The sequence below is a fragment of the Mercenaria mercenaria genome, chromosome 9 (genome assembly GCF_021730395.1).
Source record: "Mercenaria mercenaria strain notata chromosome 9, MADL_Memer_1, whole genome shotgun sequence".
Taxonomy (NCBI): Eukaryota; Metazoa; Mollusca; class Bivalvia; order Venerida; family Veneridae; genus Mercenaria; species Mercenaria mercenaria.
Window position 1 is genome coordinate 83,475,375 of NC_069369.1, and position 17,237 is coordinate 83,492,611.

The following is a 17,237-nucleotide window of genomic DNA, read 5'->3' on the forward strand; positions in this document are numbered from 1 at the left end:
GTTGGTATACGAAACAAATGCTGACAAAGAAAAGCCTAGCTCTGTATGTATGTTTGATTAATGGTACAATAATTTCATATATTTAATGAAATCGAACAAATTTTATACATGTTAAACACCACTAAATCAGCTATAGACTCAACATACTTGAGAACGTTATTATTTCATAAATTTCTGCTTCTATTTCTAGGTTAGAGTCCATCAATTATTTGCTGAGTACACTAGAACTTCCGACCCTACAGAAACGCCGTAGGTCAAACCGGTTGATCTTCTTAGGCGTAAAAAGAAAAATTGTTCGTTTCCGGTATCCCAACCTACCCTAAATTTTTGGCCCGACCCTAAATGTTTTTATGGCCTTGGAGAATATTTTTTCAACTTTTTAACAAAAAGTTGCAAAACTTCACTTTTTATTCTTTAAAACATATGGAAAATCAAGTGGTATGAATAGAACATACAACTTCAATAACTGATGTACTAAGAGACATTAACCCCTAAATTAAATTCCTCTTGAAAGCAAATGGAAAATAAAAACTTATTATGAAGAGAATACCATTAAATAGATAAAATGGATGCAATTCAAACAATACAAAAAGTATTTTTCAACCAAAACAGTATTAAAGCTCACATCTGGAATGTCATAAAACAAACTAGAAATGCATATATGGATTAATGAAAAATTTTTGTAATAAAATTAAAAATTAAAACATGGCACTAACTAGAAATGCATATTGGGATTACATGAATAACATCATTTGTAATAAATCTGAAAATAAACATGGCACTACTAAAAATTTTTGGGGATTCATCAAAGGCCTGAAAATGATTCTATGGGCGTTTCTCCTCTTAGAGAAAATGGTTTACTTAATAATACTTCTAAAGAAAAGGCTGACGTTCTAAACAGTCAAATTTTCTTCTGTCTTTGTAAAAGACAACAGTTCTACTATGCCTCAGATGGATTCTTATCCATCCCAAGCCATGTCTTCCCTGCGTGTCACGGGGAGGGGTGTTTTTAAACTTTTGGGGTATCTCAATCCTAACAAGGCTGCTGGCCCAGATGCCATTAAACCTAGGATCCTGAAGGAGTGTGCCCAAGAAATAGCACCTATCTTCACCATTCTTTTCAATAAGTCCCTGGAGACTTGCACTGTTCCAACAGATTGGAAAGAGGCCTATGTATCTCCAATCTTTAAGAAGGGGAGAGATTCCTTGCAAAGAATAACAGGCCCGTCTCCTTGACATATCGTGGTGAGCAGCATCCTTGATCACTGTGACAAGTTTAGCATCTTAGCCGATAACCAGCATGGTTTTCGTGCCCGCAGATCATGTGAGACTCAGTTTGTAGGCTTCTTAAATGATCTTGCCAAAGCAACCCAGAAGTATCAGACAGATGTAGCCATAATGTACTTCAGTGAGGCCTTTGACGTTGTTCACCACGGTAGGCTCATGTACAAATTATCTCATTATGATATACAAGATAATACCTTAGCTTGGATAGGTGCCTTTCTGGGCCATGATAGTTCTGGCCATAGAAACCAACAGGTTGTTTTAGATGATAGTCTTTCTCATAAAGCTCCAGTTCTGTCTGGTGTACCACAGGGCTTGGTACTGGGACCTCTTCTATTTCTGCTCTACATCAATGACCTCCCTAGTGCTGTCAAGTCTTCCTGTCGACTTTTTGCAGATGATTGTGTCATTTACAGGATTATAAGTTCTGCAGCTGAATCCCTGACACTGCAGGGAGACTTGGACAGCCTGGCGGCATGGGAGCAGAACAATCTGACTAAAGTTAATCTCCTATTACGCTACGCATAGGATCTGAGAACGACCTATTGATAGCCTCTTTCTGACGACCCTTTCGCTAGCCAATCAGAACTTAACTTACAAAATTTGGCAAATCTACATTTAGCCTTGATTTTTGATATTTACAATTATTATGTTGTAATGTGTCGGATTGCCGGTTAGCTCAGTCGGTAGGCCACTTGCTCTGTAAGCGAGGGGTCCCGGGTTCGAGCCCTGGAATGACTGCACATTTTTCTTACTCTTTGACATTCGAACAAGTCGTCCGATTGGTTCAAATAAAAATAGATTTGTATAAATAAAAATAGCAATACTGGAAATCCAAAATATGCAGAAGACGTATGTGAATGGGTCGTTCTCAGATCTTCGTTTAGAAGATCAAGTACTTAAGTCAGATTGGGGAGCAGAAATGGAAGATGTCTTTCAATATTGACAAGTGCCATATAATTTACTTTGCTAGTCGATCCAGGAAAGTCACTAAGACTCAGTACGCTTTACACAATAAACCATTTCAGACTTTTGAACAAGCCACCTATCTAGAGATTGAATTAACTTCAGATCTGTCCTGGGACGCCCATGTCAATAAAGTTACATCTAAAGCTAGTCAGACATTGGGGTTTCTGAAACGCAATATCCATTCCGCATCTAAAGAAACTAAAAACGGCAGCGTACAATACATTAGTCCGCCCAACTTTGGAATACTCGTCTGCTGCATGGGATCCCTATTTAAAGAAAGATAAGGATAAACCTGAGTCGTGCAGAAAAGGTCGGCTAGATTTGTTACAAATAATTATTGAAAATCTCCTGGCTCTATGACAAACATCATGTTTTCGTTAGGTTGGCAATCCCCGGAAGATAGGCGTTGTGATAGTAGATTAGTTCTATTTTACAAAATTGTAAACAATCATGTTGATCTTAATATGAACCAGTTCCTAAATCCACTAACCAGATCATCCCGGCATAATCACAACCAAGCCTGTCGACCTGCCTCACCATCAAATGACATATACAAATATTCATGCTTTCCACGTACTGTCTGCCTGTGAAACTCTCTGCCACAGAGTGTAGTCAGTGCTGACGCAGTCTCCGGATTTAAGTCAGCGCTGGCTGCACGCGTTCGGACTCCATAATTTCATCCTATCTGCTTTAAAATTTTAACTTTACTAACTCTTTGTTTTTTCCTGCACAAAAACCATACTTGTACATGTTGTCGAATCTTATGTATTTAAGGTTTTAAGGTGTTAGGTTTTTACACCTAGTTTTAGCTCACCTGGGCCAAAGGCTCAGGGTGAGCTATTAGAGAGTTTGAGATTTCAAACTTCGCCTTCCCCTTCAACGTCTCTCATATATATTTTGGGTAAAACGTCACCGACATGCGTGTATTTTATTTAAATCACGCGTTGCTACTAAAGTTTTCCATGTAATATCACGTAAGCCTAAGACTTCGCTTTATTACTAATTGAAATAAAAAGCTTAGTTTCAGGATTTCTGCTTATTAAGTTATTTGATTATCCATATATATAATTAGACTAAATTTGATGCGAAACACTATCAATAGGTATAAGAATATTGAAGTTTTGTATGGCTAATGATTTTAACTAAATACATTGAATTGAACCTGGAAGTATAAAGTTATCAACTGATTTTGAGAAACTTTGAGATTTTGTTCAAACTTTAACTACTACGGCATATTTGTGTCCCCAGGTGGTATCGATTATACCAGATGGGCCTTTTTGTCGTATGAAGTGAAGTTTTGAACGTCCGAAGATGTGATATAACGAAAGTCAAAATTTTATTCTTTCTACATCTACTCTGTCCACATACTCAGCATCAAAGACTGAAATCTGGATTGAGACACATGGCATGACAATCATTTTACTTGAAAAATAGATAATTACGCGCGATTATCATTTGGTGGAACATTTTATTTTCACACCCAAATAAAATCAATCTGTTTCTGTATGACACTTAATACGACACTTGCGTTTTAATTATAAACATAAAATGGTACTAGTAAGACGGAAAATTCTTTTGAAGTATTAGACAATTTCAGATTTATGATATCATGATGGGATACTTTTCCTGTTAGCCGTATAGGATAACTCCATTTTTTAAATGCACGGAACCAGAGCCTGGCAGAGAGACATTGTGGGTTAATTCCCCCTTTGATTCTTACATTTTACACAGAAAGTCAGTCTTGAAACTCGGTGTGACCCTACCCTACCCCTAACCCCCTCCCCCCATCCCGCGAATGGGTGACCCCCTCTTTAATGTTGGTGTCCGTCTAACAAAATGTCCTGGATCCGCAGATGCTTTACTTATAAAATAGTATATTAAAATCATATTATGCTGTCTGAGAGTTTGACATTATACAGAGTCATACAGAGTGTTATTATCACTTTGATATGATCATAACAGGCTATTAACTTTGTAAGTGGATATATGCACGAGTTCTGCAGCGGTAATATTGCGCGACTTTAGGAGCATACAAAGTTGATAACCTTTTTATTACATAATCACTATCAAATGATTAATTTATATATAAATGATCGTTCTGTCACAAAAGACAGGAAAAATACGGAAAAAAAAAATCTCCGAAAATGCAATAAACAAATAAAACTGACGCGCATTAATATTTTCCGCGAAAATGACGTCAACTTGTTGTCGCAACGTGCGCGTGGACGCCATGGACGTCACGCGATTCTTTCCATTACAACGTTAAGAAAACATTCCACGTCCTACGAGAGGAAATAAAAATGTTTATTACATATCTAAAACTATTTTCTATTGGGTTTCAATGGACCGCGATCTGTCCAGTACATACGATTTTTCTACTTTGTATACCACTTTAACACATAATTTGATAAATGACAAATTAACTGCCCTAAATCAAAAGACTTTTGCCAGAGAGAATGCTATATTTCTCGCTTGCAATTTTGATAAAGCTTCTTTTACTAGCAATATTATTAAACATTATACAATGTGAACCTGTGACGAAGTTTGTAATGCCCTTTCCTTTTTATTGAACAATATTTACATCAGGTTTGGGAATGCAGTATTTAGACAAGTAATTGGTATTCCCGTGGGAACAAATTGTGCACCCCGTGTCGCAGATTTGTTTTTATAATAGAGAGTTTGAGATTTCAACCTTCGCCTTCCCCTTCAACGTCTCTTGCGAAGTTAACTTATGAAGTTGAAGTTCGATTAAAATTCCTTGAGATTTCAAACTTTAGAATGAACCTTACTTCATTTAATCCGCCCTTTGAGTTTATCCGTAATTATGATCGTTTTTTTTTTCGTGCATTATAAAAATGATAATCATATCAACGTATTTTATTGTTGATGGTGTTCTTGAAAGATGATGCAGTTAATATTTTTCAAACAAAAACATGAAACACCAACTATTACAAATGCATGTGTCGAAATACCATGAAATCAAGTTAAATATATGCGATAAAGCAAACACAAAAGGCATGACAATAAAATATAAAAGACAAATTCATCCGCCATGCTGTGGACTAGTATTTTATAGTTTTTCTTAAAGGTTTTTTCACTTTGAATTGGTACTTTGTACATCGAATTCTTTAAATGACGCGTTTTACTTGTATACACTCATAAACAATGTACCTGATGAAAATTTAACCTTTTAAAAGACATGTTGATAACATGAGCCAATATACACAAGTTATGAATACATTTAACAAGAGAATTGAAACAAATGTAAGATACTCTCGTGATATCATACGTTTTGGCATCATGACACTCTGCATGACTCTGTATAATGTCAAATTCTCAGACAACACAATATTATCGTGCCAAGTCACCATGTGTCTAGCGAAACAGTCAAGAAATGTTAGGTGGAGACGGAAATTGTCGCACAAAATAACATGCGGGCATATACATGTATTTGTTTGAATATACTTTTTTATAAGTAAAGTATGTGCAGATCCAGGAATTTCGGTTATGGGGACACCAACTTTAAAGAGGGGCTCACCCATTTCCTGGGGTGGGGGGAGGGGGGGGGGAGAGGCGGGGAGGTCACACCGAGTCTCTAGACCGATTTTTTTTTTGTAAAATGTAAGAATCAAAGGGGGGATTGACCCACAATGCCCCTCTGCCAGACTCTGGGTCCGTGCATGTAAAGAATGAAGTTTTCACATACGGCTGTCGGGAACCTTCTCGCATCATGATAATTATCACAGATCTGAAATTGTCTGATACTTCAGAAGAATTTTCTGTCTTATTATGTTCCGCCAAATGATAATCGCGCGTAATTATTTATTTTTCAAGTAAAATGACTGTCCTGCCATGTGCCTCCATCCAGATTTCAGTCTTTGATGCCGAGTATGTGGACAGAGTAGAAGAAAAAAGACTGAAGTTTTGATTTTCGTGATATCACATCTTCGGACGTTCAAAACTTCACTTCATACGACAAAAATGCCCATCTAGTATAATCGATACCACCTGGGGACACAATTATGCCGTAGAAGTTAAAGTTTGAACAAAATCTCAATGCTTCTCAAAATCAGTTGATAACTTCATACTTCCATGTTCAATTCAATGTATTTAGTTAAAATTATTAGCCATACAAAACTCTATTATTTTAATACTTATTGATAGTGTTTCGCATCAAATTTAGTCTAATTATACATATGGATAATCGAATAACTTAATAAGCAGAAATCCTGAAACAAGGCGTGGGCAGGGTTGCATTTTCCATTACTGCTCATGAACAGACCCAATCAAACCGAGTCTGCAATTTTCACTGTTTGCTTTGTTCTCAGTGCTTCCGAGGGATCTACTTTCCAGATTTTTGTTCTTTTATTTCACATAGTAATAAAGAGAAGTCTTAGGCTTACTTGATATTACATGGAAAACTTTAGTAGCAACGTCTGAAATACATTTGTAAATAAAATACACGCATATCGGTGACGTGTTACCCCAAATATATATGAGATACGTTGAAGTGAAAGGCGAAGGTTGAAATCTCAAACTCTCTAATGTTATGAACTCTTTGTTTTTTCCTGAACCTTTCTCCAGATACGCATGCAGATATTATAACTGCATTTAATAATATACTGAACAGCAAAAGAAACTAAGTATCCAGATGTATAACTGGATTATTTTTAATAAAAAAAAACTTAAATTTATAAATTTTACTTGTTTTCTTCATACTCCACTACACTTGAAGAACTTCACGTGTTTAATTAAAAAAAGAAAATAATCAACCGTGAAGTCAGTAGTCCAACACTAGCCATTTTTGCACGAAATTCTGGCTATATTTTCTGCGCGTCTGTTGCATTGTAACACCCTGATAGAGCGCCCGCGCTGAATTTGATGTCATGCGAACAACAATACTTTTTGTGCCCCCCCACCCCCATGAGTGGTGGGGGCATATAGATTTGGTCTTTTCCGTGCATCCGTGCATCCGTCCGTAGTTCGTGACGCGCCTAGCTCGAAAAGTAGCCGATACAAATTGATGAAACCTTGCATGAGTGTTTATCATGATATGAACTTGCGCACCTCCTATTTTTCGTCTGGCTCCGCCCCCTATTTTCAGAGTTATGGCCCCTGAAATAGTCAAAAATGCACATTTTCACCTTGTGACACGCCTAGCTCAAAAAGTATTCGATATAAATTGATGAAACCTTGCATGAGTCTTAATCATGATATGAACTTGCGCACCTCCTATTTTTCATCTGGCTCCGCCCCCTATTTTAAGAGTTGTGGTCCCTGAAATAGTCAAAAATGCACATTTTCACCTTGTGACATGCCTAGCTCAAAAAGTATTTGATATAGATTCATGAAACCTTGCATGAGACTTGATTATGATATGAACTCGCGCACCTCCTATTTTTCATCTGGCTTTGCCTCCTATTTTTAGAGTTATGGCCCCTGAAATAGTCAAAAATGCACATTTTCACCTTGTGACATGCCTAGCTCAAAAACTATTTGATATAGATTCATGAAAAACTTGCATGGGTCTTAATCATGATATGAACTTGCGCACCTCCTATTTTTCGTCTGGCTCCGCCCCCTATTTTCAGAGTTATGGCCCCTGAAATAGTCAAAAATGCACATTTTCACCTTGTGACACTGTGACAGGAAAGGCCGTACCGGCGACAGTAACCATCAAAACAAATCAACACCCTTTACAATATTTACAAATTTATTTACATAAGATGATTATTAACAATGAATGGATATGAAGGAAATAAAAAAAAAACTGATTATAAGAAAGAAAAAAATAAGAAAGTTCAGTATCTCTAGATACAAAAGTTCTTATAATTCCATTCTAATCTGACGTGACACAGTTCTTTAATTCAATTGTGAACTTTAAGTAGCACAAACAAAACATATCTCAAAATCCAGTCCCTTTAAACCGTGAATACGTTGATTCCGTATTGGCTCCCTATGGTGGTAGGTGATTGCATCCCTGAGCTGACTTCAGAGGATAACAAAAATCATCGTCTTTGCGGTTTACGGCACAACCATGGGACGAAAGCTCTGCGCTGGGAATATCACATCCAGGCGAGTGAAGACAAGTGAACCTCGGGCATTGTACTTCCGGGTTATGACATCACCAGGTAAAATCGTCTGGCGGAAGAAGCTAAAATATATAACATATGGTAAGCACCATAGCAAAACAAAAAGTCAGGGCATAAAACTGCTCCTTTGGGTACACCATACCTCCGTAGGCTCCCATAAATAATACGTGCTACTTATACAAAATATATGTGCTACTAAGTTCAAACGTCACATGATTAAAATACGTCACTTATTACTTCCATTATTACCAAAATTAATTACTTACTTAAAAGACTAAAGTTAAAGTATGAAAAAGATATGAAAAGTATATGATGAAACATTATAGATACGGACATGATAAACTGCAGCTATTATTTACAACTACAAATTAACAAAATTCAATGTAAATCAAACGTTATATGAGAGTTGGCATCCATATAATATCTAATGCCATACACTACAACGGACATTAATTAGATGTGCTATAGACTGGCACACAATTACAAATTACAATAATATATTACAAACATGGCACTAGACTTGCCATATAAATTTATACATAACAATACAATGCAGTAATGGCGTTCCATAATAACGAAATGTTTGACATAAGTTTTTGAAACAAAGTACTTTATAAATATCATGTTACAAATTTCAGTACAAATTTTACATCTTATATAAATGAAACATTTTAGATTCCTCTTTCGAAATAATTTACAAAAGTCTGAAAAATTTAATAAATTATCCTGATATACCGAAACTAGCCAAAATCACATGCCGAAAAGTAAATGTTACAAAATTCTGTAGAATGAACAAAAATTTACCAAATAAAAATCGTAATGCAAAAATCATACAAAAATCTAACAAATAAATTTCTTACCTCGATCGAGCATAAATTTCTAGCAAGAAAATAATTCAGACATAGATTCGTCTATAAAGTCGTAAGGTGGTGTGCGCAAGGCATATCTAGTCCAGTCTATTTAAAGGATAATGTCCCGCCAAATACTAAATTTCATAGGATTCACGGCTAAGCCGTGGACTCCGACTATTGTCATTTTCACGGGATTCACGATATAGCCGGGGAATCTAACAACTTTGGCACGAATTTAAATTGACAATTTGAGGCCCATTATAGTGGTTTTGGGGATAAAAACATAAATTACTGAAGTTTATAAAATATCAACTTTCTTATTACTGAATAGAATTTAATGAAATTTACATGGAAATTTAAGTTATGAAATACAGAAAAATATGAGAGGTATTTCATGCGTGAAATCTGACATTTACCTCAATAACTCAAAAATTTACAAAAAGATGATGCAATACCTGCATTTACACTACAGATAAAATAAGGCCCGTATGTCAATTTGTGACAGACACGCCTAGCTGAAAAAGTATTTGATATAAATTGATGAAACCTTGCATGAGTCTTAATCATGATATTAAATTGTGTACCTTCTATTTTTCATTGGGTCGGCCCCCTATTTTAAGAGTTATGGCCCCTGAAAAAGTCAAAAATGCACATTTTCACCTTGTGACATGCCTAGCTCAAAAAGTATTTGATATAGATTCATGAAAACTTGCATGAGTCTTAATCATGATATGAACTTGCGCATCTCCTATTTTTCATTTGGGCCCGACCCTATTTTTAGAGTTATGGCCCCTGAAATAGTCAAAAATACACATTTTCACCTTATGATGCACCTAGCTCAAAAAGTATTTTAATATAAATGGTTGAAAACTTGCATAAGTCTTTATAATGATATAAACTTGCACACCTCTAATTTTTTGGCTGGCTCCACCTCCTATTTTTAAAGTGATGGCCCCTGAAATAGTAAAACAATGCACGTTTTCACCTAATTATGTGCCTAGCTCAAAAAGTATCAGATGTAAATTCAGGAAATCTTGCTGGAGTCTTTATCGTGATGTGAACTTGCACACTTGGCATTCCTCTTGAGAATCTTAGCTCTTATTACAGAGATATGGCCCGTGAAATAACCAAAATAGTGGATTTTTTGTTTGTGATGCTCATAGCTCAAAAAGTAAAAGGCCTAGGATAATGAATCCTTTTCATAAAATGATTGTTGAGGCTATACCCCATTAAGACTGCAAACATTTGAATTATTGGCCCTCATTTATGACAAATGTACCAGTGGGAGGCACACCCTGTGTCCTACAGACACATTCTAGTTTAACTTTATGCTGTTTTTCCAATGAGCCAATCATCACTGTTTCCAATGACTATAAAAGTTCACAAAGATAATCGTTACACGTGCACCTGAATTTTGTGCAAAACGGCTATTGTGGGAGTACTTACTTCACGGTTGATCGATTTTTTTATTTAACACGTGAAGTTTTTCAAGTGTAATGTGGTATGAAGAAAACAAGTCAGATTTATAAATTTAAGTTCTTTATTAAAAAATACCCAAGTTATACATCTGGATAGCTTCTTTTGCTGTTAAGTATACATCACGCTATCTGGATGATATTCTTAATATGGATAATCAGTTTTTTATCAATTGGTGGGTACTATTTATCCTAGGGAGCTTCAGTTGATTAAAACTAACAATTCGGATACTGATGTTTCATTTTTAGATTTACATCTCTCTGTATATGACAATATTATACATACCAAAAAATATGACAAGAGGGATGATTTTAATTTTAGTATTGTAAATTTTCCCCATTTGAATGGGGATGTACCTCAGGCTACATCGTATGGGGTATATATTTCCCAATTAATTCGGTTTTCCAGAGCGTGTAGTCATGTCAAAAAAAAAAGATCAATATATTACAAGTAAACTTCTTCAGCAAGGCTACCGTTTATAATAATACAAATTGCGTAAATATTTTGCTAAATTTTACTATCGTAATTCTGATTTGGTTTTAAAATCCAACAGTAATTTAAAGACACTTCTGCGAGAAGGTATTTCTAAACCCGTTTTTATGGGGAAGTGATTTACACACTTCGTAAGATCTTGGGTCATGGTCATTTTCCAGTTGTATTTGGTAAAATTTTAAAACGTTTTATTAAAAGAGGTTACGATCCAACTGTTTTGAGACATACCGCATGTTTAGTGTTCAACCCGTTTACAGTTGGACACTTCGCTTCCCTCTTTGATTGTGTCTGACGGAAGAGGGGGAGGACTCTATGATAAGCAGTTTTTAAATCCTACCAGAACTGAACTGTTTTGATATCTGTCTTCTGGCCTGTTTCGTCGGGCCCTTAAGGGTGTTGCTCTGTCTTCTGAAAAGACATTTAGTACATAAGTTTTTGGTTCTTAAGGTATTTTATATATTTATACACGAGCATTTTTGTGTTTTACATGCCATGCCTTTTTGTTTCCATTACGTGTGTTAGAGATTCACCTGGAGGGGACTGCTTTTATTTACACAGTCCCGTGTCTTTGGAACATGGTAGGGGTAAGAGTGAGGTTGGGTGCGCACCATAAATCGGTTTAATCTCCCCAGTCGTGTTTTTGTCAGTGACCGTTCCAAGGCGGTGCCCCACTGTGTTCCTTTGTTTGTTCGTTTTGTCCTCGTGTGTTGGCTTTGTGTGCGCGCGCGCGCGCGCGTGTGTGTGTGTGTGTGTGTGCGTGCGTGCATGCGTTTGTGTATGTGTGGTGTGCACGTCTGCGTGCTGTGGGTTTCGTTTAGGGGAGGCTGCGGTTTTGGTACGTGGCATTCGCTGTTTGATATTTGTCTTTGTTGTTTTTTTAGATAAGGGGTACAGTAGCCAGGCGTTCAGCAAAAAGACGAAGGCTGGGTGGACTATACAATACTTAGGAGCATATTCCAATGACAAATTGCTCTTTGAAGGAAATAATTCGAGTAGTATTGTTAACTTAATTGTGGAATTAGATAGTTTAGGTTTCTGGCAGGTGTGACGTGATGATAATCAACATGGACTAGGTTATATCTAATTTTGTATAATACTTTCAGAGGGTTTGATGTCGGCGTTGTTCCAGGGTTGCCAAATTAGGGTATTTATCATTTTGGAAACACTTCTTGTGTAGTCATAGTTGGTTCAGCCCCATGTGGTTCTGGGACAATCTATGTATGAAAAGAATTGGAACCACTGCCTTACCCTTGCATGATCGTAAGAGGCGACTGATAGGGTCTTAACACTTGGTTTTGCTGTAACTCTGTGATTCCAGCAGGTATGCAGATTTTGATTCTATACCTCATGTTTTTATTTCGATGTAAATGTGATGTGAAACCAAAATTTGTAGTCCTGTTTGGCGCCATATAACCTATACTGTGTTGGTGCGCCGTAAACCCCAAATAAATAAATAAATGTTTCAGACATAGCGTGCTGCTGCCCTGTTGATCATTTCAATTTTGCAAGTTAAGGACTTTTGCAAATGGTGTCAAACAGTTGAACAATATTCTAACTGGGGGCGGATATAGTTGTTATAAGCCTTTCTTTTAATTTCCTTTTATGTTTGTGTTGACATTTCTCTTTATAAAGTTGAGAGAGTTACTTGCTTTTGATATAATATTGTTGACATGGGCTTCAGATTTTAAGAGATTGTCAAACCAAAATATGTTGCGGCATAGGTGCTTTTTATCGGTGCCATATGGGATGTAGGGGTGGGGGTGGGGGCGGATATAAAGGTTCTTTTTCCTAGTTATTCGCAATTCCTGACTGGAGTACGTTTAGGTCTCATTGGCCGCTGTACTTACAGTCTCAATTTGGTTACTAAATTCATGCTTACTGGCCGAAACTCTCTGGGAATTGCAGAGTGGTAATCAATACCCCTACATTAGAACCAAAACATACTTTAAGAACATGAAAAGGGGCATGTTCACGGTCTATACTCTACGTGGCATTTATATGCTTCATTGTGTCTGAAAGGGCGGATGGACCGTAATTAAACTTATATAACTGAACTGAACTTATTCGCAATTCCATGGACCAGTCCTATTCCCACTATTCAAGAACATGAAGATCAATTTTAAGAGTTTGGGAGTCGGATGAGGGTTTGACTGTCAGATATACTACAGTATCATACAAAATCATGCTTTTTATGGATTCAGGAAGATTACTTATGTAGCAGTAAAGAAGAGACAAGGGACGAGAACGGAGCGTTTGGGAACCCCAGATAAGACAGGTAAATTATCTGAAGTGCAGTCGTCTACTACTACTCGTTGAGTGTGGTCCTTAAGAAATGAACTTATTCTACTGCGATGCCAGAGGGTGGACTTCCAGCTGTTCAAACGTGTGTGTTAGCTTATTGTGACCAACCTTGTCGAATGCCTTATTAAAATACGTAAAAATAATATCTGTTTGATTACCGCTTATTACTCTCAAGTCTGACTCCATGAAAAACAAGTACTTGTGTCATATAAGAAGACATGATCGTAACCCCAGGTGCGGTGGGCTCGAACAAGTGACCACTGGATTGAAAGGCTGCCACGTTAACCTATAGATAACAGCTCACCTTATGAGACACCATTAGACAAGTACAACATATAATTTAACTCTCCAGTTCCTATTTTAATGCCAAGCATGAGTAGTAAATCCGCCTGACGGGTGACAGCCTTCGGCGGGGGATAATAATCTAGTACAAAAGTATTTCACTTAAGTGGGGAGATATGGTGGGGGCGAGACGTGTTGCACAAATGAACAGATTACATCAAAATTGATGTATTATATTGCTTGGTTGTGAAAAGTACAGACATGTTTAATGCGCACGATTCAAAGCCCTTAAATATAGCATCCAAAAACAGCTAAGGAACTCATACTGGTCTTACCTAGAATCAGTCATATTCATGGACGATTCACAACCAGGTAAAAATAAGAAATTCTATTCCTTCATAAAACATAAGAAAACAGAACATTGTGGTGTAGCACCTCTTAAGCATGAGGGTCTAACATATACTGACCCTGCCACCAAGGCCAATATACTAAATAGGCAATTTGAGTCGGTCTTCTCAAAACCACAACCACTCAGTTTGAAGCAACTCTGCAAAAAAGTTACTACAAACACTTCAGCACCCAACATGCCCATGATCTCCGTTACAGAAGAGGGTGTTGATAAACTCCTGCAGGGGCTCTCTCCAAACAAAGCCTCTGGCCCAGATGAACTCTCACCAAGAGTTCTAAAAGAGCTACACCACGAGATAGCGCCCATCCTTACAATTATATTTAGGTCATCCCTGGAAACTGGCTGTGTCCCGCCAGATTGGAGAAGTGCAGTTGTCGCCCCTGTTTATAAGAAAGGCCCGAAATCCAAGGCCAGTAACTACAGGCCAATATCTCTCACCTGCATAGCTTCCAAATTATTGGAACACATTCTAGTCTCCAACATCATGACACATTTTGACAATAATGACCTCTTAAGCCAGTACCAGCATGGCTTCAGATCTAAGCATAGCTGTGAATCACAACTGATCAGCTTTACACAAGAAGTTTACGACAACCTTGAGCAAGGTCAACAAACAGATGTAATAGTAATGGATTTTAGTAAAGCATTCGACAAGGTTGATCACAATAAATTGATATTTAAACTTAATGAGCTGGGTGTCCACCCTCGGGTATCACAGTGGATAAAGTCATTTCTGAAGGGTCGAACCCAAAGAGTAGTTGTAGATGGCTGCACTTCTGACACCCTGCCTGTCCTGTCCGGTGTCCCTCAGGGATCCGTCCTAGGGCCCTGTCTCTTTCTGGCTTACATTAATGACCTACCAGATTCTATTAGAAGTAAGGCAAGACTGTTTGCAGATGATACCATAGTATACCTTACAGTCAAGTCCTCATCTGATTCCCAAACACTACAAAAAGATTTGTACGCCCTTGAAAAGTGGGAACGGGAATGGTCAATGGAATTCAATCCAGACAAGTGTGAGGTGCTGAGAATTACTCGCAAACGAAACCCTGTCATGTTTCCTTACACCAGGCATGACAAGGAACTGAAATCTACCGATACCGCTAAATACTTAGGTGTTACACTAACTAAAGACTTAAACTGGTCTGAACATATTAATACTATTTCCTCTAAAGCAAACAACTCTCTTAAATTCAGACAACAAACAGAAAGGTCAAAGAGAAAGCCTATAACACCTATGTCCGTCCACAACTCGAGTATTGCTCATCCATCTGGCACCCCTGGCAAAAGTCCCTCTCATACAAAGTCGAAAAAGTGCAAAGATCAGCTGCACGGTTTATCTTTAACGACTATAACTATACAAGCAGTGTAACCCAGATGATTAACACCCTAAACTGGCAAGCTTTAGAACAACGGCGCATACAATCTTCTCTCATCTATTTTTACAAAATCCGAACAAATCATGTATGCGTCGACCATAACCATCTAACTCCGACCAGTTATGTTTTTAACTTAGCACCTGTAGTAATTTTTATTCTTTGCACCTAATGAGTTTTCTCATTTTTAACACTGCCCAGACAAGCGCCTTCCAGTCATAATCGTTAATGATTGTTGGAAGTATCATGTAGATGTAGATGTAGATTTCCAGATTTTTCTGCGTCATAGCTAACACTTAATTTCATATTAGCTATACATATGTAGAGTTGTTTGTATTTATCCTATAGATGTTGTATCGAGAAAAAAAGAAGTAAAATTTTGTAGAACATGTTCTTTACCTTGTCAAATCATAAATCAATCAAAACTAAAATTCGTAGAAGTGGTCATTTTCATAACAAGGCTAGCTTTCCATGAAAGGTTGCGGAAGCTGAGGATGTTGCAAAAATGAACAGGAGACGACAAGATGTTGCAAGTGTCAGAATATCTGATGAGGAATACACACGACTTGAAAATAAACTTGAAGCGCTGAAAAACGAGGTAATCTAACGTTTCGTTTCCGGTAAAATATTATCCGGACAAGAGAAACAATATACATGAATGAAAATTGAAATTACATTTTGACAGATTGAGATAATCATAATTTCATCACTGTTGATTACCCAAAAATAAATTTTCTGTATCATAGATGTTTATAGGGGATGAAAATCCCAAAGACGGTAACGTCCGTATATAGTTATTCGTCTTTGTTGTTGGCATATACCGAGGTAATAGTGTTTCCTGCAGGCCTTTTTAACATGGCGCAGCGCCATGCCCCGTTTGAAATGCTGCCAAGCTGCCCTTCAAACCGCCCGTTTGCGCCACGTGCCCTTTTATTCTATGAAGCTTGTATATTTATCTTGACAAGTGCCCTTTCAAAACCAGTCTGGAAAGCCAATGTCCGTGGGCCATGTTCCGTGTATTGTACCGTCAATTAGCGGCTGTGATCAACAGGTCGACACGTGGGTGCATCAACCGTGAATGACCCTGATTAAGAACTGACAGGATTATGCAATCAATTACTGTTTTATGATAGTTTAATTGGGAACAGTAGATGAAAATTTGTTTGTTTTTAGCACGTCGACGGTGAAGCAACACGTAGCCTTTTTACGGAAGATATGATTGAAACGGTCAATTAAACGATAATTATTTTAAAAGGTTGTAATCATTTAAAATGTAGATTGATTATCGCACATTTTCGATGCGCTAATTAGGCCTTTAAAAATAAAATATTGAAGGTTTGCCGATCGCCGACCAACCCATGAAAATTGACCAGACTCAAAATATTTTATATCGATTTTATCTACAAGATTTATTTTATTCCTTCACGGATATCATTTATAAAAATATATATAAACGTTTAAGCTTTAGAATGACACCAAATTCATTAAAATCGACCGATGTCTTGATTTGTAATACAAAGCACATTCATGACGCGCCGATGCAGAAGTCGTCGCCACTTAATTTCATATTAGCTATACATATGTAAATGCAAGCCAACACTTCATGAGGGTAACAGAATAAGAATGTTTGAAAGTATGAATCATCAATGTCATCTTTAAGCAAAAGAAAGGAAAGCTCTTTCACAACATGGTAACCTAAAGAATA

General features: G+C 37.1%; 1 protein-coding gene across 1 annotated transcript in view; it reads left to right on the forward strand.

Moving 5' to 3' along the window:
- The first annotated feature begins 15,978 nt into the window (after window positions 1–15,978).
- The window catches only part of LOC123547617 (GRIP and coiled-coil domain-containing protein 2-like), a 39,750-nt gene continuing 38,491 nt past the window's right edge, over window positions 15,979–17,237 (forward strand). Inside the window, exon 1 of the mRNA XM_045334870.2 lies at window positions 15,979–16,130. Coding sequence (XP_045190805.2) covers window positions 16,038–16,130 — 93 coding nt within the window. The 5' untranslated portion in view covers window positions 15,979–16,037. The remainder of the gene's footprint in view (window positions 16,131–17,237) is intronic.